General features: G+C 44.7%; 1 protein-coding gene across 1 annotated transcript; it reads left to right on the forward strand.

Annotated features, from left to right (window-relative positions):
- Positions 1–2,339: 2,339 nt before the first annotated feature.
- DNPEP (aspartyl aminopeptidase) lies at positions 2,340–22,280 on the forward strand. Its single transcript, XM_054972821.1, has 15 exons — positions 2,340–2,437; positions 2,576–2,654; positions 7,281–7,369; positions 7,555–7,668; positions 8,862–8,987; positions 14,302–14,432; positions 15,686–15,770; positions 15,928–16,032; positions 16,304–16,381; positions 17,601–17,684; positions 18,006–18,166; positions 19,788–19,827; positions 20,716–20,817; positions 21,503–21,670; positions 22,152–22,280. Exons 1-15 carry the CDS (start codon positions 2,432–2,434, stop codon positions 22,200–22,202), a joined length of 1,419 nt encoding a protein of 472 aa, XP_054828796.1. The 5' UTR covers positions 2,340–2,431; the 3' UTR covers positions 22,203–22,280.
- Positions 22,281–23,330: the final 1,050 nt, after the last annotated feature.

Here is a 23,330-nt window from a genome sequence, read left to right on the forward strand (position 1 = left end):
GCCAACACGCACACTTGGCGGCCAGGCAGAGGAGCAAGTATGGTGCAAGTCCCCACGCCGGCATGAAAGGGGGAGGGGCAGGGGGTGGGGGGCAAGTTAGTCTGCTTCCAAAGCTACGCCAGGCCCAGGAACGCCCTCTGCAGCAGCAGAAAGTTACGCCACAAAAAAAACAGATGTAGCCCATAGGTGCCCATTGAATGGGGAAAACTCGCACCCCTCTCCCAGCCCCCAGCCCCCGCGGCCCGAAGGAGCAGAGGATGGGAACTGTCATGGGGGCCAATACGCGTGCGCTTCCAGGGTGGGCGAGCCCCCCTCCCCACACCTAATCACCTGCTCATGCACCCTACAAAATGTCCGGCTGCACTGCTCATGACCTCAGGTAGGTGAGCACACGGCCGAAGGCTCTGCCCGTCTGCCTTCTGCCATGGGTACTTTGTGCACGAAGCGTGAGAGTGCACTAGAGGGAACTTAATGGGAAGAACTTTGCACTTGCTCAAGGGAAGAAGGGCAAAGTCCAGAATGTCTGGCTAACTAACAATAACCACTCAAGTCTCCTTGCAGGTTATCTGACTGAAGTTCCAGCCTCTCACCCGCTTTTGCAGCCATTGGCTGGTGTGGGCAGGGTTGTCAGGGGAACAGCAGGCAAGTGCTCTTGGCTGCAGTTGTGCCTCGCCTCGCTGAGCTCGGCCGCTGGCGGGACTCTCCAGCAAAAGTCCATAGGGAGGAGTGGGGCGGTGCCACATTAACATCCATGCACGAGCGACGGCGCTGTCTCATAGCTTAGGACTGAGCTGTAAATGCATCAAATCTTAAATGTCTGAATTTATTAATGACTGTTCAGAAAGGTTGATCTATAAGGTGCATGTGATTTCAAAAACACGAGGAAATCAGAAGGAGATTGAGATATAGAAGAGCAGCCATGTGGATAGAAAAGATCCTTAAGAATAAGGATGTCTCTCTGAGGACCAAGAACAAGATCATCCACATTATGGTATTCCCCATTACCATATATGGATGTGAAAGTTGGACAGTGAAGAAAGCTAAGGTTGCCAGGTGTTTGGTTTTCACACAGTCCAGTATTTTGTTGGACTGTCCAAGGAAATGAATTCAAAATACCAGACACCTGGGGGTGGGAAGAGGAGGAAGGGAAGGGGAAAGGGTGGGAGGGGAGGGAGTGGCACAGTGCGGAGGAAGCCAGCTCAGTCGCTGCCACAGAACAGGTGGGAAGGACTTGACCAAAGGGCCAGTACTGCTTACAGGCTGGACTCACAGGCCAGGCCCACAGTGCCCACAACCTCTAGGCTCCCTGTCGATTGGCATGCCCCTGGGAAGGCCAGGCTGACTCCCCACTGCTGGTCCCCAGCTGCATGGCCCTGTCTCTGAGAGACTAGGGGGCTAGGGCCTACACAGGCTGGTGTGGTGACATCACTTCTGGAAGTAATGTCATTATGCCAGGGCCGGGAGTGTGAGAGGCCCCTCTTCTCAGGGTCCAGTTTTGGGGGAATGACCATCTAGCAATCCTAAAGGAAACTGACCAGAATAAAATGTATTCATTTGAAATGTAGTGCTAGAGGAGAGTTTTGCGGACACCATGGATGGCCAAAAAGACAAAGAAGTGGGTTCTTGATCAAATCAAGCCTGAATCCCCCCTAGATGCTCAAATGACAAAACTGAGGCTGTCATAGTTTGGTCATGTCAAAACGAGAAGGTTCTCTGAAAAAGTCAATAATGCTGGGAAAAGTGGAAGGCAGTAGGAAAAAAGAAAGACCCAAAATTGAGATGGCTTGACTCAGTAAAGGAAGCCACGTCCTTCAGTTTGCAAGATCCGAGCAAGGCTGTCAATGAGAGGCGTTTTCATAGGATCGCCAAAAGTAGGGTTGGCAACTCATACATGGCAAATACCTAGAGATTAGGGGATGATGCCTGGAAAGGGCAAGGTTTGGGGAGGCTGGAGCCCTCAGCAGGGTATAATGCCATAGAGTCCACCCTCCAAACCTGCCATTTTCTCCAGGGGAACTGATGTCTGTCGGCTGGAGATCAGTTGTGATTCCGGGACATCTCCAGCCCCCATCGCGGCCAGTATAGGTTACATTTGAATAAAACAAATTACTGGCGCATCCCAATAATGGACGCGGCTTAAATCCGGCCTCATTTCTACAGGGAGCCCACAAGAAAGGCGGGCACTTTTCCCTTGAGGTTCACTCTTCCCTTGAGCTTTCCTCTTTCCTCTTTAAAGATTAACCTACGCACCACCGCCTCCGAATTCGCCCTCTGTCCTCCTAACAGTCGCCTGCAGAGGGCTCCAGGCCTCGTTTTCCCTTCTCAAGTCCCCAGCAGGCCACGCGGTGCTGGGCGGTGCCGGACCTGGTTTTAGCTGGGCAGGCGGGACTCCGGAGCTTTGCTTGCTTGTGGGGCGCGGAGCTGGCGAATTATGCAGGTACTGCAACATAGGGCTGCGTTGCCGGGAAAAGCTGCGGCTGTTCTCGTAGGGGAGAGCCACCTTGCTGTCTGTGGGTCGCTTAAGAGGGACAGGTACCCCCCCCCCCCCAAATAACGTGCCTTCTTTCCTTTCCAGGCAGGCTCCAAGCAGGCAGTGCAGGCGGCGGCTCAAGAGCTGCTGAAGTTTGTGAATCGCAGCCCCTCCCCTTATCATGGTAAGAAAGGGAAAAGAGCAGCCCAGAGACTGGGGCGGCTTTGCTGTCCGAAAAGAAGCTTGCTTTGGGCTTCCATCAAATAGAGGAGGGGCCGCCTCATCCTCCATCTGCCCTGGCGTTTGGGCTACTGGGGATGTTTTCCCGCGTGACACTAAAAGCACTTGTTGAAACTTGCACGCCCCGTTATTTAAATGTAAAACTTGAGTTCACTAGAGTATACGCTAGAATTTAAAAACTACAGATTTCTGCATTCTAAACCTCATCAGCAACTTTCACACCAGTATAGTGGGGCTTGTCAGGGCTTTTTGTTAAGGAAAATGGTGTTTGGTAACTATTAAATTAGCTGCAGGGGCGAGTTACAGAGGATAGGAGAGAAACTTGTGTTTATGTTCCCTTCTGGCCCTAGTATGTGCACATGCCCTTTTGGGGAGCATCCCTTGGAGCAACAGCACACAGGCTGGTGAAACAGACAGTGCAACTGGGTCTGACTGCCTTGCCTTTGGGGTGGGGACTGTAATGCATGATTTCCATTCAACAGGTCTATCACTGGTATAATATTGGCAAAAAAGTTTGTCTGCATAGAAAAGTAGCCTTAATGTTCCTAAGGCAGCTGTGTCCCCTGCACGAGTCCTCATACCCCCGCTGCTCAGAGTTTAAAGGCCCTTCTTTGCTCAGAACAGCAATGGCTGGTGAAACACTCCTTCCATCTGAAATGCTAGAGGAAGCCGGTCACAAATGTGTGGTCAGCCATAGAGTACGTAGTGACACACCTCCAGGGTGGAGTGACATCTTGTCTGTCCCCATCTATAAACAGTTCTGGCCGCACTTGCCACCCCCATGTAAATGCTGAAACTGGAGGAAGAAGTTTCACAGTGTGGGATCAGCCTCTCTAATCAAATACTGTCAGTTGCTGGATGAAGCTCTACATCCTTTGGGACCCACTTTGATACTGTGCTTGATTGGGCTGGAAGGAGCATGCTGCCTCTTTATGGAAATGCATTAATCTACCTTTTGACTTGCTGAATGGAGGACTGTGAGAGACTTCTCCTGCTTTCTTTTTAATGGGCCATCTTGTTTTTCTGGAACTCAAATGCAGGCAATATGCTTCTGTAAGCCAGGTAAGGGTGGGTGGAACAGCCTCTCCATATCTCCCTGGAATCCTGGGTATAAGGAAAAAGCATAATCTTGAAAAAGGAATGGGTTTGATCAGGACAATAAATCTACCACTAGTTGAATCATCTTCCTTTATTTCATCTTGTGTAGGCCCAATCAAGCTTTTCTTGTTTTCTCTTCTTTGTGCCTGTACCTGCCTATGAATCTTGGTGCCTCTTCACTGAAGGCTCGTAATTTGGCAGAATCTCCTTTCATGATACTGTCCTGGCCAAAACACCATTTTGCTTACCCTCACCATTCCCTTTCAAGAATGTCTCCTCCTCATACCTGGAGATTCTAGGAAGTTAGACAGAGTTTCTGTACCCAGCTATCAGTATCTGGATTGGCTCACTGGGAATACTGTTTCAGGTCCTGAGGGTTGTGGGTTATTTTTTGAAGTGGTCCTAAAAATAGATTTGGGTTCCTTTACTTCCTGCACTGGAAGAATATCTGTTTGCCAGTTCAGTGCAGTGATACTCAGTGGCTTGGGAGCCATTTGGCTTTTCTGAGCACTGTCCGCAGGGGGGCACCTGCCCTGTGTTCCAGGAAAGTAGGCAAGGCCATTGTCTAATGGGGCTTATGGTTGGCAGGTCACACTCACTTGAAAGCTCCTGCAAGGATAGGTAAAATGTAAGCCTCCCTGACTTGTGTGCCCCATACTAGAGATGGAAGTAAAGAGCCCTCCTTCTCCAAAAACTCCCAACCCTTCTCTGTAGCATCTGTGCTCTCATCCCAGCACCTGGGCAACTGGTGTGAAGAAAACAAACTGACCACCAAAAGACATAATAAAACCACTGTGGCAGCTTCTGGGAAAAGCTAGTTGTAGTGGAGGTTTACTTTTTTCCATGACTAGCTTGTTCTCCTGTGGGAGCCTTGGCAATACCACTTTCTTATCTGAGCAGCTGTGCGTCCTGCTGAGGAGAAAGCATGAAGGCCAAAAGGGCAGTAATTCCCTTCAGTTCATATGCACAAGGGCTGACAAGCACGGGTGAGGAGAGACTTGCACAGAGATATGCTGTAGGTAAAAAGATTACTTATGTGGCAGGGCATACAGTAGTCATGGGGCTCTTTTGGTTGATAATAATTGAGAACGTGGCTCTCTGCAAGCCCTGCAATGAGTGCCATGGATGTAGTGCATTTCCCCCTCATGCTTCCTCCAATTTGCTCAGGGTGATGTAAATAATCCTTTCTTGCCCATTTTATTCTCACAACTCCTCTGAGATCGGTAGGACTGAGTGTGTGTTGCTGTCAGTTGACTGAACGGGCTTCATGGTAGAGTGCGGGTTTCAGCACTGGTCCAGCGTTCTATTCACTGTGCCATGCTGGCGGTTGATGCTGGTTCTTTATCTAGTACCTTGATCAGCAACCTTTGAGACAGCTAGAACAGCCTTCTCTATGATCAAAGCAAAATGCTAAGGAAATTGGCAGTGTCTTTTCCTCACTCTGTGAATAAAGATTAGCATTTGGTATCCTGCCAGATACACAGCGAGCTAGGATATTAAGCTTGGTTCTTTGTTAGGATTTCATAGCCAGACCTTGAGAGTTAACCATGCTAGGCTGTTACAAGGAACAGAGCCTTGTGATACCTTAAAGACTACAGATTTATGTATAGCTTTTGGCAACTGTAGAGACCACCCTCAAACATGTTGGGTGTTTTCCTTAGATGGAAGATATAAATGAGTCCTGGGGAAAAATGTAAACAGTGGAGCTAAAAGGCCATGAAATGCAAGAGATTCATTAAGTCTGTGATCCAGAGGAGTTAGCCGTGTTAGTCTGTAGTAGCAAAATCAGAAAGAGTCCAGTAGCACCTTTAAGACTAACCAATTTTATTGTAGCATAAGCTTTCGAGAATCAAGTTCTCTTCGTCAGATGCATGATACAAACTGGTCAAATACAGAAGAGGAGGGTGGAGAGGGGAGAGAAGGGGACATATATCAGAAGGGGACAGGATGCAATTAGCGGGGAGGCAACCAAAACATTCCTTTGCTAGTAAACGTAAACATCTCCTTTTGGTGTGGAGTCAGTTTGCCGTGTTAGTTTGCAGCAGTAAAAGCATCCAATTCCTGTGTAGTATAAGCCTTCGATAACCACAGCTCTCCCTGCCAGATGCATCTGACAAAGAGAACTGTGGTCCCCAAAAGTCCACACCAGGCACCACTGGGCTCCCCCAGACCACGCCGCTGTAAAGGAAATCTGTTACCTGTGATAATGTGATAACCATTCATAGTTTCTATTCAGTCCCAGCTTGACAGAGTCAAATTTGCATATGAATTCCAATTCAGCAGCCTCCCGTTGGATTTTGTTTTTGAAAGGTTTCTGTTGGACCACAGCGACCTTTAAGTCTTTGGTGGAATGTCCTGGTAGATCTAAAAAGTGGGATTTTAATTTTTTTTGAGAAGGATGAATTTTCTAGGTCAAAACACTCTGATGCCAACAAATGTTAGCTTTGAGACTCTTACTCGTTTATGTGGCTTTGCCTGATTCTGGAGTAGAACTCTAAGACAAGAGAAGAGCACTGATATTGGTATGGGAAGAACGATTGTTAAATTAAAAATGGATCAGGAAGAGTGTGGAATCTCATGCTCAAAAGAACTTGACTCTTAATTCTTACATTTTAAATAGAACTTGCATTTTTGTGCATATTATTCAATGTTTTTTCTTTTGTATCTGTCACGTTTTACTCCATCTTAGATGGCCAGGTTATTTTCTTTTAATACACTGTCTCTGGGGAGGAAACAACAAATTCTGGAAGATTCTATGAGGGTCTGGCAGCATGAATGGTCCTCTGCTGGGGTTGGTTCAAAAAGGGCTTGGAGTAGAGATAGTGCTTGTTTGTTCCTGAGGTAACTAAATCATGATAAAAACTGAAAGGATTCTTGAGGCTGAAGAGACGACGAAATTACCGCAACAAAGACAGTAAAAGACTTGTGGCTATTACGGTCGAGGCTTGGCCTCAGTTGGGACTTTAAATGAAAACACTTGATAATCATTAGAAAGTTTATTTGTGTATGAGAACTATTCATGTACATTTTGTATATTGTGTAATTTGCATAAGATTCATGAGTTGAATATATAAAGTGTCCTAATTTTGGTCTGCTCATTTTCCCTAGTGCCAGTCATATTGGTGAGCAGTATCATAATAGCCCTTTCTTATATCAGCCTTTAAAATGCAACAAGACCCTTTTTTGAGTTTACCACAATAAACTGCTTCCCAGAAGAATTTATAACCCAGTCATGGTGAGGGAGCCCAGTAAGAGTATTATAGCCGGGTGAGTGCAGGTGAAGATGCATCATGTCAGTTGGGGTGATCCACGTACTGAACAATTTACCTTTTTTGACACTAGTAAGTCAAATGTCTCTTTGAAGCAGACTCTGTCACCTAAGGCTGACACTCAAGTAGATGGGGCTTGGTGGGAGTGAGTTCTCTTACATATAGCCTCTTGCTTAGACTGCTTGTGCGCTTCCCTCCTGCAGTGGTTGCTGAGTGTCGGAATCGCCTGCTTCACGCTGGCTTTCAGGAATTAAAGGAAACTGAACACTGGGATATCCAGCCTGACCGAAAGGTGGGGAAATGAAATGAATACTTGATTGTGGGACTTCCTCCATTATGCTGCTGAATTGCAGAGTTCTGTTTCTGCTTTGGGTGGTTGGGCTAAGCAGAACTTGGGGCCTAGGCTGCCCTTTGCTAGAGCAGCCCTCTTTAGAGTGGCCAAAACACTGATGTCTTCTCTGTTCCTTTCTCAAATAGTATTTTGTGACCAGGAACTTTTCAACACTGATTGCCTTTGCAGTGGGAGGCCAGTACCAGCCAGGCAATGGGTTCAGCTTGATTGGTGCCCACACAGACAGTCCATGTCTGAGAGTAAGTATATCCCACTCTGCTTAGCACTGTGTATCATACCTGTTGGTGCTCTTAGCTAGTTTCCTTTCTGTGTCACTATAACCTGTCTCCTCATTATTCCACTTTCTGCAGATTTTCCCTTCATCTATCCATCCCCCTTTCTTTCTAGTTTGCCTTTCTCACAAGGACTCAAGGTGGATTACACAGACTCAACAGGATGGGATATCCAGTAAATAATGCAATAGGATTTGTATTGTAAAAATTTGGAACCAGCCAGAAATCTGAAATCAGAAGCAAAGCATCTGATTGTGCATTCAACAATGCAAAATTACATAGTAGGATTCTACTTACAGCAACAGGCAGCATGAGTTATACCCAGTAGTATAGACCATAGTTCCTAAACACTTACCTCTGTAGAAAAGTCCTCTTGAATAATTCAGTTTTGCATAGTTTGTGGAAAGACAGGGGAGTGTGAATCTTCTTATCCTCATCAGGCCATTCCATAAGGTGGGAGCCACAATGGAGAAGGCATGGGCATGGGCAGTTGTTGATTTTGCCCCAGGCTGGCACCTGCAGGAGGCTCTGCTCAGTTGAGCAAAACTGTCATGGCAGAGCATAGAGAGAGAGGTGGTCCCATAGATAGGAGGGACTGAGACCATGAAGGGCTTTGTATTTGATAACTAAAACCTTAAATTGAGCCCAGTAACCAATAGGCAGCTAATGGAGTGACTGCAAAATGAGAGTAATAGGCATGCTCCATCCAGCTCCTGATTGCCAAGTTGTGGTGTTCTGCACCATCTATGATCTCCCAGCTGATTTTGAGGGAAGACCAATGTAAAGTATTACAGTAGTCTAGTCTCATTGTTATTGTGTGGATCCAGGTGGCCAGATCAGCTGTAACAAGGGAGGGGGCATCCTTCTGGCTACATTGACTTGGAAGAAAGCATTTTTTTCTCTTGATAATACTCAACCTAGCTGCAGCTGCTCCCCTCTGTCTTTGGCTGTGGTTTTCAGCACTGCTCCACCACAGTAGGTTTGCACCACTCTGTTGACAATAGATGAGAGGCTTTTCATCTGTGAGTACTAATGCCATCTACTCATCTCCCCACTCTGTGCCCACAGCTGTGGCTCCTCTCCTGCATATGGAGCTGCATTATGCTTCTCATAGAAATCGAGGAACTGTCTGCTTATGGCTGTGCTTGCATATCATTCAGGTGAAGCGCCGCTCAAAGCGTGGCCAGGAGGGTACGGTCCAGGTGGGTGTGGAGACCTATGGAGGTGGTATCTGGAGCACCTGGTTTGACCGGGACCTCACTGTTGCTGGAAGAGTCATTGTCAAGGTCAGTTCTGCTTGGGATACTGGTCTTTTAGGCTTCATATCTATGATGGATTTCTTAGGAGATAACCCCATTCATGACAATACAATTTTCCACCTACCTCACTGCACCAGGGTTCCCAGCAGGAGATTAAAAAGAGTAAACCTGGTCTGAAGGGATAGGATCTAGGTGTGATTATAGCCCACCTAAGCTTGCATTGATAACTGAGGTAAAACTGACAGATACAAGAGAGTTTGCGTTGGAAAGGGAATAAGAACAAAAAAATTTTTCCCCAAAAAAACCAAAACAAAAAGATACAACTTGAGGTAAATATTAACTTGGCCAGGAGTTGTGAGATGTTAGGTTTTACACTCTACATCCCTCAGGAAAACCTCTCAGGCAGGTTTATAATATATTATCACAACACTTTGCTGTGACTATACCAGGCCTAGCAATGTTCCATTAGTAAGAAAGGCTCTTGGCCTTTCCTTGTGGCCTGCTGTAACATCTCAGTACACTCAGGCAGGCAAACTTCACCCAAAGGTCTAATATTGCTTCAGGTCTTTACTTCACGCTCCTGTTAGACTAACCCTGAAAAACCTTATTTCTTCTGACTAATAGCCTTCTGTTTTCAGATCTTAACGGTTCTGTTTGGCTGCTGTGTCTGTGCAGCACACTTCTGTGCTCTGCCTGTCACAACATCTCTTAGATTTTAGAACTGAACAGCTGGAAGGAATCTTAAAGTCATCCAGTTCAACATCCAATTGTGACTATCAGTGATTCTGCACACGTTGGATAATGCACTTTCAATCCTCTTTATAGATCATTTGGAATGGATTTTTTTGTGCGCGGAACAAAAAATCCACCTCAAACAATTGATAATGTGCATTGAAAGTGCATTATCCAACGTGTGCAGAATCAGCCTATATCACATTGGGGCCCCATTCTTTGGTCACCTCAATAACATAGCTGCTGGAGCAGTGTGGCTTCCTTCAATAACATAAGCCAGTAACACAACTATTGTAAGCCAATGTTGGCCTGTTAGGTGTGGGAAGAAGCTCAGTTCCTTTACTGTGAGACATTATGAAAGCAGACTCTTAATGAAGTTGTTGCCGTTGATTTTGGGTGCTTGTTATATCTGTCAAACTGAAAAAAATTTAGTTGATTGTTTTTCAAGCAGTTGGTTAAGGATTAAATTCTAACACACATTTAAATGTTCTGAGCATGCTTAATAAAGTTAACTTAAAGTGTTTTGCATATGAAACATTATTTATGTGGATTCAGAGGGCTATGGGAGAGGTATAATCAGTGAAATCCTTTCAGAGGGGATAGAGTTTATGAAAGCGTTATTAAAAATCAGAACTTTATTCATTGAATTACCTCATCAGTGCTTTCAGCCATAACAAACATGTGTGCCCAAGTATGCTCAGAGGACTTTGTTGCCTTGTTGTCATGTTGACCATGGGTCAGTTCAATTTGTGCAATACAGAGGCCTGACGTATGTGTGATGTAAGAACTAGAACTTGAGAACTGTCTGAATGGAACTGAAGCCAAAAGTCAATAAAAGGAAAATGCTGATGGAACCAGACTGTCTTAATTTATTCCTGTCCAGCTGCATTTTCCACAGTGCTTAAGACGGCTGAAAGTGTTTGAGAAATAACAGATGCAAGGGGGAGTTTATAAGGAATTCATGGTACGGAGGAGAAGGAAGAGGACACAGTTAATGTTCCATTAGTAAGAAAGGCTCTTGGCATAAGCTAGAGACCTTCTATTACTTTAAGAGCTAGAATAGTGTAGTTGTTTGTGTCAAACAAGGGCCTGGGAGACTTGGGTTCAAATCCTCACTCTGTTACAAAACCCATTTGGTGGCCTTGGGCCAGGGGTGGTTGTTAACAACGTACTACGTAGATACTTATTACACTGAGCCCCAACAGTGGAGACTGCATTTGTTGCCAGTGTGTTCATTGGCAAATTTAGTACATTTAAAGAAGTGCCAGCAGTACAGTTTCCTATGCAAGTATGGCAGTATGAAGGATGAAAAATGGCTCCATTTGAAGTTACATCACTCAACTGTCTCTTTTGTCTCCCCTCCCTTTAACTTCTGTAATATAGAATGCTCTGATTTTATTTTGCCTTAACCTGTGACGTCTAAAAACAATATGTCCATCTCAGGGTTTCAAAGTGAGTGTTAAATCTGCAGGCAGGCTAGTAACTTGTGGATCTATTTGTAAGATTGCTGTAACTGCAAAATATGTCTTAAATATCTAAAAGCAGAATTTGTAATCTCAGAATATTTTGATCTGTTCAGCCAAGGACCCTTTGAGCAGGGAGAGGGGCTTCTAATCTCCCTTGCCTAGGTGCCTCGGACACATAAAGCTGCTTTATACTGAGTCAGACAGTTGGTCCATGTAGGCTAGTATCATATACTCTGGCAGTGGATCTCCAGGGTGCCAGGAAGAGGTCTTTCAATCTCCCTGATCCTTTTAACTGGAGATGCTAGGGATTGAACTTTCGACCTTCTCTGTTCAAAGCAGGCCTTAGCCTCTCCCAGTAGGACAGTTACAACTTTCACAGCCAGGCAGCTGAACCTGTAGGAGATTCAGGCAGTTTCAGTCCCCCACCGTGTCTTTTTACTTTAGACCCATTTACATGTTAGAGTGAATGCATGTACAATGTACATGTATGCTTGTTTGTAAGAAAGATCCAACACACATTCATTTTACAAATGAAACGGGGGACCAGTACCTGGGTAAATCTGAGAGTTCCAATCACACATTCAGCTGTACACGTGTTCAGTGTGACATGAGAATTATTCAACACACATATAAAGAAAAATCAAGTGTATACTGTACACAGATTGTGCTTTCACTGTAACTTGTGAACAGGGATTTTATCTTCCCGTTTCAAGCCCGTCATCAGATTTCCAGTACTCCCAGGGCAAAGCAGGTAATAAATTTTGCTTCAAGAAGCTCTTGTGTAAGACAGTAATTCTGCATTATAGTTTTTGCACCTACTGAATGCTTAGGTTTTAGAAATCAGACTTGTTGGCTGAATTTCAGACCTCAGAAGGAGGAAGTTTGCTTGCCCTGACTGAAATAATGTAGTTCAGCAGGACTCAGAGAGCGGCCCTCCTGGGGCCTGAAAGGAATTAAGTGGGTAATCTCTTGGCCATCACCACTTATGTCTGAGTATGCTTGCAGGACTGGTGTGTTCTGAGAGAGATGGAGACGAGGGAAGATGAGTCCTAATGCTCAGAATGGAGGGAAGGGACAGGGATTTGCAGCCAAGTTAATTTTACCTTTTTATACTTGGAAAGTCATTATTGCAAATTATAAAATGATACTGTGTGTAAGCACCCAGAGGAAATCTTTAGTTCTTTGTAGCCAGCATGGGTTTATTAAAGCAATTTTCTTCTGAGACTTGTAGCTTGCATAGACTTCCAAATGTTTCAGCACCTGGCCGTCATGGTTTCAGTAAATCTGAAATCAGATGGAAAGTTAGTTGAAACTTGAGGAAGTGGAGGGGCTGGGAGTATGGAGTCTAGTGGGTTTCCTCACTAAATGCCATTCTTTCTTTTATATCCTGACTTCCTTTGTAGCTCACAGCAGATTACAGTTCACAATTAAAACATTACAAATTAAACCAACCAAATAAAATCTAGATAACCACCCCTTCCCCCAAAGATGCCTACAGTTTTTATACCCCATTAAAAGGCCGTGGCTGGTGTTATTATTCTACTAGAAATTGTCTGTCCTCATTATGTGTTTTCCCAGTCACAGCTGAGCAACAGCAAGGAATGAGTTGCTGCTTATTAGCGAGTGAAAGGAAAAGAGAAGCACCCTTAGAAGTAAACCGCAAGAACCCGGGTGGATAACCATGTCTAAGGGAACGAACAATGTACCATTAAAGAATCTCTTCAAAATTATATTATGTGAAATGTTCTTAAAGTGGCGCAGTGCATATAAGACAATAAATATTTTTTACAATTTCATACTTAATTCACACCAATTTACAAAGTGACTATAAGACACAAAGTCCGACCAATAATAGGAGTACTATTGGCTCCCGCAAAGTGCTGAAAGTTCAATAGGGGATTGCCAATCAAGTCCACGCTGAAATGTGCAAAATAGTTGCTGTTTGATTGTAGATATTTGAGTTGTTGTTTTCATATTTCTTGACAGATGGAACAAGGAGATGACACAACTTGAAGGACTAAGGACCCGACAAGGAACCGGTTATTATAAACGCTTGTTTCCAGACTGCATCAGGGGTCGTCAGACCTCCTCCCCATGCATTTTCAAAGCAACACTGCCGCTTGGGCAATCTCAGGCGGCATACAATGCACCCCTCTATACTTGGCCGTGCGCCGCACCCCATGAAAATGCATGGGGAGGAGGTCTGACGACCCTTGATGCAGTCTGGAAACAAGCGTTTATAATAACTGGTTCCTTGTCGGGTCCTTAGTCCTTCAAGTTGTGTCATCTCCTTGTTCCATCTGTCAAGAAATATGAAAACAACTCAAAATATCTACGTATTGTCGAAGGCTTTCACGGGCAGAGAATGATGGTTGTTGTGGATTTTCTGGGCTGTATAGCCGTGGTCTTGGCATTGTAGTTCCTGACGTTTCGCCAGCAGCTCAGACTGTGACACTGAGAGATCTCTGTCTTTTGGTGCTACACCTCTGAAGACGCCAGTCACAGCTGCTGGCGAAACGTCAGGAACTACAATGCCAAGACCACGGCAATACAGCCCAGAAAATCCTCAACAACCATCAAATATCTACAATCAAATAGCAACTATTTTGCACATTTCAGCGTGGGCTTGATTGGCAATCCCCTATTGAACTTTCAGCACTTTGCAGGAGCCAATAGTACTCCCATTGGTCGGACTTTGTGTCTTATAGTCACTTTGTAAATTGGTGTGAATTAAGTATGAAATTGTAAAAAATATTTATTGTCTTATATGCACTGCGCCACTTTAAGAACATTTCACATAATATAATTTTGAAGAGATTCTTTAATGGTACATTGTTTGTTCCCTTAGACGTGGTTATTCACCCGGGTTCTTGCGGCTTATTAGTGAGTGGCAGTTTGCATGGAGGCAGGAGAGGCTTGATGAAATCTAGTGCCTGCAAAACAAACCCCATCTTCTCAGTCTGCCTGGCCTCTGCCATTGATATGTGGGGATGACAACTAGTGAGTCAGTTAGCTTGGTGGCGTTACAGGTAGAATGGCCTGAGTCCCTTAGTAAGGATCTTGTCTAACAGCCACGTCTTGTGTTTGAGCATGTAGTGAAATATGCAGGTTCTAATGGCATCCCTTCCATTTTTTAATTTCAGGACCTGACTACAGGGCGGCTGGAACAGCAGCTGATGAAGGTGGAGCGCCCCATTCTTCGTATCCCACATTTGGCTATCCATCTCCAACGCAACGTGAATGAGAGTTTTGGGCCAAACACTGAGAACCACCTGTGAGCGTATAAACCATTGCTGACCTGTCTCAGGCTCTGGCTCCTGTTGGGATGAAATCAGGCACCAGCTCCTCTGGCAGGACCTTACCAGAATTTTAGATCAAGCCCACTAATGCTCCTCTGCTTGTCTTCTAGCTGGGGAGTCTGCCTGAGGGGAGCAATATTGATTGCTTCTAGGATTCTGTCAGAGAAGGGCCTATTCCATTGTGGCACCCCAGCTTTGGAAATCCCTGCTCAGAGATGCCTGCCCAAACCTCGCTATTCTCTTATTTATACTGGCATTTGGCATGTGAGGCTCAACTTTGAGCCAAACAACACGTGCCTGCATCCATGGGTCCAACCTGTGGACACTGCTGCCATTTTAAAGAAATTTAAAAATATTTTGAGGGCCCAATTCTGATCAGGCCTGCAGCATGGAGTGCTGAGGTGCTGTTGTGGGGAGGGGGGCGGATAGCAGCCATTTGGGCACTTGAAAAGGTGGAGGAGAGCGAAGAAGAGTGCCTCAGCCTGCTGCACTGTAGGCCTTGCAGCATTTTAAGATCTTTTTAAAATGTCAGCAGCATCCACAGGTTGTACTTGTGGATGCTGTCATGTAATTTGGCCCTTTTTGTATTCGTTTAATATTCAGTCTTGTTTTTTATTGTAAACCATTGACTGGGGGTGGGGGGGTGGGGGGGTTGGTGTGTGTTTGTGTGTGTGTGTGTGTGTGTGTGTGTTTAAAGGGCAGTTAGTACACTTTAAAATGTTCTTCAGCATTTTCTTTAAAGTCTGTCATCTATGACCTGACTTTGAAAGTGCTTCTTTTGCCTTTGATAGCTGAGTGGCAAAAAGCTGTCTATCAGGGTTGTTTTTCTGTCAAGGAGGTAGAAGAAAATATACGGGTTGAACTTTTCCCTTCAAACAAACCAAAGTTATTCAAGGCAAAGGAGCTCTCCATGTTACAGGAAGTGGAAAGTGTGTGGAAAGAGCACTTTCAAGCTTCCTAGATTCTTCCTGTGGCTACTGAGAACTGTACTCACGGTGCGAAGTATCTCACCGCCATTGGAAGGTTGTGTTCCTTGAGAAAATATGAAGATAGTTGGGGGTTCACTTGTCGAGTGAGATGGGGTTTTAACACTGGCTCCTTTGGAAAATCCTCTGTACTGTTGAGCGGCAACAGTTCCCCAGGTTTGAGTGCCCTCCTGTGCCCAACCCCACCCCCATGCTGAGACACTTTGGTTTATTGAACCAGCTGACTTGCCTGCTTTTCACAGCGTCCCAATTTTGGCTACAGAAGCTCAGGAGGCACTGGAGAAGGAGGTGTCCAAGACAGAAGCTGCTTGTACATCCACTGTTCAGGTAAAATGAGAGCAGAAGATGGTCAGCTTTATCTGCTGGGGTGGTGAGGCGGTGCAGTTGTCTTAACTTATAGGGGAGATTTTGCTACTTCCCAGGTTTGGCTGGGGGCAATACATCTGACAATGCTGCTTATCTCTTGCAATTTTATTTCTAACAGCATTGGCATCCTCCAGCTCTTCTGTCCCTTCTCTGCTCCCAGCTGGAAGTGAAGCCTGAGCAGGTGGTTGAAATAGAGCTTTGCCTGGTGGATACACAGCCTCCAGTGAGTGCCAGCCAATTTATTTGTTGGTTTTTTGGGCCTCTTTTGGACAGGAATGCCTTTTAAGAGTCAGGTTGTTGGATGGATGAAATGATGTCTTTGCATTATATAACTCTTCCTCGAAGGTGACCTCTTAAGAGAGAAACAGAGAGAGTGATGCTTGTGGCAGCTTTCCTCCTGGGAGATTGTCTTTGTTTTGGTCTTTGAGAGCCTCCTACTAGGAAGAGAGTACTGATGCCTTTATGATTCTTCCTCCCTGTGGTTCCTATTCCAGACCCTTGGTGGCGCCTTCAATGAGTTCATATTCTCCCCTCGCCTGGACAACCTCCACAGCTGTTACTGTGCCCTGCAGGTGGGTATTTAGGGCGAGGCCAGGAACAGAGACTGGCCCTCTTCCCAGTAATCTGTTGACTTGTCATATGCCAGAAAAATTCTTGTTCATTCCCAAAAGCTGAGGTGAGAAGATAACAGTAATAACAGTTTGTTTGTATATCACTTTTCTGGACAGATTAGTGCCCACTCAGAGCAGTGAACAAAGTCAGTGTTATCTCTACAATACAGCTGAGGAGCTGGAGCTGAAAGGGGCGGCTTCCCCAGAGCCACTTGGTAAATTCATGGCAGCAGTGAGATTTGAACCAGTGAAGTGCTGCATCACAGCTCAATTGCTTAACTGTTATGCTACACCATATATGTTGCCATTTTGACGCATTTAAATCTATTCCTATAATTGGTGAGCAGTTATGGTTCATTGTGGGATGGTAATGGTGCCTTGAGAAGATTTTGTGAAGAGGAGAATTTGACAGGGCAGCAGTTTCCTATGCTATAGTGGGAGAAATTGCATCTGATTAAATTCTCTTTTCTGTTATAAAAGCTCCTCTTGGTTCATGTCTTTGTCAAACTATCATCCAGTCTATTGCGTTTCTAACGTAGAATGTGGGTTGTTCAGAGCTGAACCTTGGCTCACTTTCAGTTGCTATAACCTTAATGCCTGAGGAGAGTTGGGAGGAAACTAAGATTCCTCAACCTTGTATACTTTTTCAGATATTCTGGGGGTGTACAACTAGCAACCATGTGTTCTTCCTTCCCTCTTTTTAGCACAGTGATGCATATTCTTGGACACTCTATGCAGGAGGTTGTAGTAGTTGTTGACAACCTGGTGTTCTTCCTCACTTCTCCTTTAAGGAGTGGACCTTGCTGTTTGTTGTCCTTTCTCCCATACCTTAAAAGCTGTTCTCCAACCGTATGAATGGCCTGAATAGTAGCCAGTGTTTCAGTTTGTGAAACCTTACTTCATGGTCAGGGTGGCCACTCTTACCAGGTTTCCTCTGCCTTTCCTGGATGCTCTAGCCACCTGATCTCTGTGACTCTGGCCTAGTTTTCCTCCTTGCCTTTCTGGAATTGGCTGAGTGGGTGAAAGAGGGTCAGATACCCATACTTGTCACAGCGGTGGTCCTACTTGCCCTGTCTAAACCTGGATGTATGCATGTCAGCTCATGCAGCCGGAATTGCTTCTGAGCATTTCAGCTTGTCAAGTTTACCATCTTCCCCTCCCTCCTTCTCTATTCATACAGGCATTGATTGAATCCAGTGAAGGGCCTGGAGCCCTTGCCAAAGAACCTAATGTGCGCCTGGTTGCATTATATGACAATGAAGAGGTTAGTGAGAGGCGTTGATGGATAGGCATAAAATAGAGGAGCCTCCAGGGCAGGTGGCTGGCCATTACGGGAAACAGGATGCTGGATTTTGATGAACCTCTAGTCTGATCCAGTAGGACTCTTCTTTATGTTAAGGAGCCTATCCTGTTCTTTGCTGGGTGACTTTTGTGGGGAAGAAGCTAAAGGTGATGCATGAGTGGTTTGGATGGGTTGGGAAGAGGGAACAGCTTCAGGGTGATCTCCAAAGTAAGATGGGAGATGAATCTTAGAGGACTAAAAAAGACCTCCTCCACTCCTTTACTGAACACGCCTCCCTGGCAGGTGGGTTCAGAAACCGCTCAAGGTGCCATGTCTCTCCTTACTGAACTCGTTCTTCGACGGATCTCAGCTTCACCGCAGAACTTGACAGCATTTGAGGAAGCCGTGCCCAAGTCCTGCATGATCAGTGCAGACATGGCCCATGCTGTTCACCCCAATTATGCGTGAGTATGTTGCTGTGCTCAGAAGGAAGAATTGCACTGGAGCTTTTGTTTTCTATCCAGTATGTGTTTCATTAAATATGGAATATTGTCCAATCTATTTGCATTCTTGCTGTACCAATTTGAAGTGAAAGTGGTTTGAGCTGGTTGTTTCACTTAAAACAAAAATTCTAGTTTTAAGGCCTTTAAAACTTTTAAATAAATAATTTACTGTTTTTATTCATAATCCAATAAAAGCTCCAAATGGAAAGCTAAAAAGTATTTAAAAGAAAATGCAGGTGCAGTGCAAGTCTGATATTAGCATTTTTTCCTAATTAGAACACAGTTAAGCTGCAATTAAAATATTCAGAATAAAACAGATTAATATGATGGTTAGTGATCTATTAATATGAACTAGTGTCCTGATCTTATGAAGGAGATCATTAAGAAGAGTTAGATCCCTAAAAATCCAATTAAGATAAAAGAGGCCTAGAAAATGTTCGCTTTTTCGCTTTTTCTTAATTAGATTTCTACAGACAATGCCCCTTTAAGGTTTTTGTATTCTAAGCAGAGAGAAATCCTGTAATTCTATGGTCATTAAGACTGCAAAATCTTAACAACTTTAAATTTTCCTCAAATGTGTTTGGTTGGATTAGAGGGGATGGGTTGCCCTTCCTTTATTAAAGCTTCCTATACCATTTTTTCAGGTTTGGAAACTTGCATGTATTTCAAGAATTAAATACCCATGTCTGTTGGGTAGGATAAAGTTGTTCTTTCTCCTTTGACACGGATCTCTTCAGCTGAGTTTATAGGCAGATTTAAGGATCCAAACATAAACTGGTTTTTAATTGTTGCTCATTGCATTTAAAATCTGTGACCAAAATCTAACCAGCAACGATTGGTATATAAATTCAGTGGATAAAACACTTGGACAGAATGATAAAGTTTGTGGCACAAACACAAGGAATCTGATCCAGCCTTACCAACTGTTGCTTCTGCAAAGCTCAAGGGGCCAAAAATACCTCCCTGTCCTCTTCGGCCAATTTGTACATTGCAACTCACCGGAGTAGGGACTCCTTGACTACACTGAGCTGCTTCTAGATCTTGAGTCCGTCCACAGTGTTTTTTTAACCCTGGAAGCTCTTGTATAAAGCCCCCTAAGCAGGGGGGTGAGGCTGAGTCGGTAGCATGCTCAGCCTTTGTGGCTAAGTCTCTTCCAAGCCTGATGTGTGGTTGAGGCAGTGTATGACAAAAGTCAAGAAGTAGATGTGCTTTTTTGGACTTAGGGCTTGGATTTTGCTTGTTCCAAAATACATGCTTAATCTTGAATACACCCACATACAAGCTGTGCCCTCAGCTTAGATGGAACTGCCAGCATCACTGACCAGACGGTCTCTTTTTCTCCTTCCCGGTACTATCACTAGCATGTGGCGTTAATAGAACTCACTTTTCATCAGTGAATGCTCTTCTGTTCCAACAACAGACCGAAACCCAGTATGGGGTACTGAGTTCCATCATCTTAAAATGGCTCCCATTCTTCCTCTTCCCTTGTTGATTCCTAGTGCCAAGTCCCATCTCAGGTATATGTTTCAAAGTGCAGAGGTACTAAGCAGGGCATGGTGTGATGCTGTTGTTTTTTCCCCAGGGACAAGCACGATAAGAACCACCGACCAGAGTTCCATAAGGTAGGCAATCGGGACTATATAACTACAGTACAGTGCTCAAAATAAAGGTAGGCCCTTAAGCGTAGGCTAAACCTAGCCGGCCTCAGATGTTCAGTACTGTGTACAAACACAGTGATGGAAAGGTGAAACAGATTATTTTGCTTGTTTCTGAGCCAGTTGCATGCATTCTCAATTAAACAGAATCAGGGATGGCTCGCAGGAGTGATCTCATGAGAAAAAAAAGATTTATATGAGAACTGGGTCCAAGAAATGCATTATGAATAGTTCTCATTCAGGGACTGCTTGGCACCAGCAGCTACAATGTGGGAGATTAATATTTACTTAGGTCTGGCCTAGATTCAAGGATGTGGAAGGTAACGTTTTAATTACTGATGGCAGCGTCTTATTCTCTCCTGCATACGATCAAGGGGGGGAAAGCCTTATTTCAAGCTGAGATAGTCAAGGTGGGGGAAAGTAAATGCAATATGCCATAGTCCTTTCCCATTTCTGAGATAGTAGAAATATCCTTCCCATACATTTCACAGTACTCATGTATTTTGGTGTGCCTGTGAATTATCCGTAGATTGATGCAGGGCAGGAATATTGCCCTAGAATAACATAGGGATTTTAGTGACAAACATTGGTCTAGTCCTGTATGTGAAGACTACAAGTCATCCATAGTCCTGTACATGAAAACCCTCATAGAACTGCTGCATTATTTAAGGGTAGGAGATCTACAGGAGTGCCCCTCTGCCTTCTGTTGACCCCCTTCTGATTTCCAAAATAGTCTTCCACTATTTCAGGCATAGGATCTCAGACAGCAAGTGTGCTGTTTGTGGTGAGTGGGCTGAATCCCATGTTGCCCCCCCACCCCCGATATCTCTATTAGTTCAGTGCTTTTCTGTGCAGGGCCCTACTATCAAAGTGAACAATAACCAGCGATATGCATCTACTGCAGTCACAGAGGCACTGATCCGTGAGATTGCCAGCCGTGTGGATGTCCCCTTGCAAGTAAGCAAAATTTCTCCCCTTGAAACTGCCCCAAACCTTTCCCTGCCCTCACAAGATTATGGCAAGATTATGTACCAGTCTTTTTTAGCATTGTTTTTAGAGCACCTACCTATGACTTGCTATGGCCACACTGTAAGCTTCAAATCCAGCATCCAAAGTGCTGGTTGCCCTACTTACCACAGGTATGGAAGATGAGACCAGACACAGCAAGGTTTCAAGAGTAGATACTGACTTCTTCCACACACGTTGGATAATCCACTTTCAATACTCTTTAGTGAACATTTGAAACTGATTTTCCATGTGTGGAACAAAAAATCCACTTCAAAAGGATTGCGAAAGTGCATTGAAAGTGCATTATTCAACGTGTGTGGAAATGGCCATTGACTGGCCTCTCTTTCTCAAATAAAATGTTAGTTCCCTCAATCTCTGTTCAGTGGTCCAAAAATCATCTTCTTGGGTTCATGGATTTGGAGGAAGTCACAGTAGTTAACCCCAAAGATATTCCTTGATGCTGGCATTAATTGGCCAGTGCCAAGAGTCTTGTACTCAATACATCTACTGCAGGAAATAGACCCAGCAGATCTGTACCTGGCTTCATGCTCAGTAAGAGTGAGGTCTAATGAAAGTCTTTTCCTCTGAGCAGCAGTTACACCTCTCAACACCCCTTCCCTCTGGTCTGTTGCAGGAATACATGGTTCGTAATGATTCTCCCTGTGGCACAACCATTGGGCCCATCCTGGCCTCCAGGCTTGGCTTGCGCGTTGTGGATATGGGCTGCCCACAGCTAGCCATGCACTCCATTCGTGAGATGTGCTGCACTTCGGGTGTCCTGCAGTCCATCACTCTTTTCAAGGTTTGCAGCTGCTCCTGCAGTTGGGACAGTTTCATTTTGGAAAGGGAGAAGGAAGGCGTGGGAACTTTTGCAGCCAGTTGCTGGATCTTTGCTTTCAGATTAGGAGAAGGGCAAGAATGAGAAAGTAGGGACACTGAGAGGTCAGTGGGAAACCAAGGAAGCAAGGAATACTTGGGGACAGGGGAGTGGGGGTGCTAATCTTGAGAAGAGCTGGGTGAAAAGGGGCAAGCTTCCCCCCCCCTCCCCACCGTTGGATTGAAGGCTGGGCCTTGCTGCCTCCCACTCTCTAGCTCTGTATGTTACCATGGCAACTATGGTGGCCTTGAGTCAGTGATCGGTTCCTATGGCAACATTGTGCCTCACGATTCTCAAGCTGCCATGGTGACGCTATCGTGTGTATGCTGACAGCTGCCCTGCTTCTCCCCTGAGGGCTGATCTACCCACCCCTTCCAACCCTGACTTCTCCCTTTCTCCTTTCTAGGGCTTCTTTGAGCTGTTTCCAGCACTGGATCATGGATTGCTGAGCAACTGAATGGGATCTCAAATGCAAGAGGTGGCAAATTGCTCCTTCTTCCACACTGAATAGCAATTAAAATACATTAATATCTTACACTAGTGACCTCTGTGATATGCAGGGCTCGCTGACAGAACGTTTCTTCTTCCTCTGCAGACAGGTTTTTTAACAAGTTTGTCCCCTTAAAGGATATTTCTTCAGCATTCAGCCATGTATTTCAGGGCTGCAGGAGACATGCTAGTGACCTCAAGCCAGTGAGCCTATGATCGGAATAGCATGTCCCCTCATCTTTTGCAGCTGATACATTACTTTGAAGATAGTAGAGCCAAAACTGTGATCATAATACTCCGAAGTGGGAACTAGATGAAAGTCAGCATTGATAAATGCCAAATGATGCATACTTGAATTTCCCATCCCACTCGCACATACTTTGCTAGCCTATTGGGCTCTGAATTAGTTACCATCCTGTGTGTAATAGTTCTCTCAAAATGTCAGTGCTCAATGTTGCTATCAAATAGGCAATATGTAGGGCCCACCCACGCACAATCCTGTCATGCAGATTAGTTGCATACTAATAGGTGTTCAGCACCATTTTCTTTGCTCAAATCATGTTGGTAAAAAAAGGTACTCTTCCTACTTATATATGTGTAACTGAAATACATTTGAGAAGATGGGACGAGCCCTACTGGATTAATCCTTAGCTTCCATTTCCCTATTCCAGGCCAGGTGGATTATTCTTACCCCCTCCCCACAGCCATAAGCTGGATCTGAAGGCAACAGCCCCTCCCTACTCTTATCATATTTGGTATGCAGTAGCATGCTGCTTCTAACTTAGCTAAAATGGCTAACCTGTGTGGATGCACCTTGGGAATTTATCTAATCATCTTTTAAAGCAATTGGAGTGATGGTAACTAGCTTCAAATTATGACAGTGAGTTCCAATTGTGTTTTAAATACCATTAATGCTTTTAAATCTACTGATATTTAGTTTCTTAGTCTACAGATAGTTTCACAAGATGACCTCTGTGTTCTGACATTAAGGAAGAAAGAGGAAACACCTTTATTAGTTAATTCTCCTTGTTTAGGTGTGCTGCTTAGAAATTAATGAAGTTCTTTAGCTCTCCTGGGGGGTGGGGTATAGTGGTGG

This window comes from Eublepharis macularius, chromosome 2 (assembly GCF_028583425.1).
Source record: "Eublepharis macularius isolate TG4126 chromosome 2, MPM_Emac_v1.0, whole genome shotgun sequence".
Lineage (NCBI taxonomy): Eukaryota > Metazoa > Chordata > Lepidosauria > Squamata > Eublepharidae > Eublepharis > Eublepharis macularius.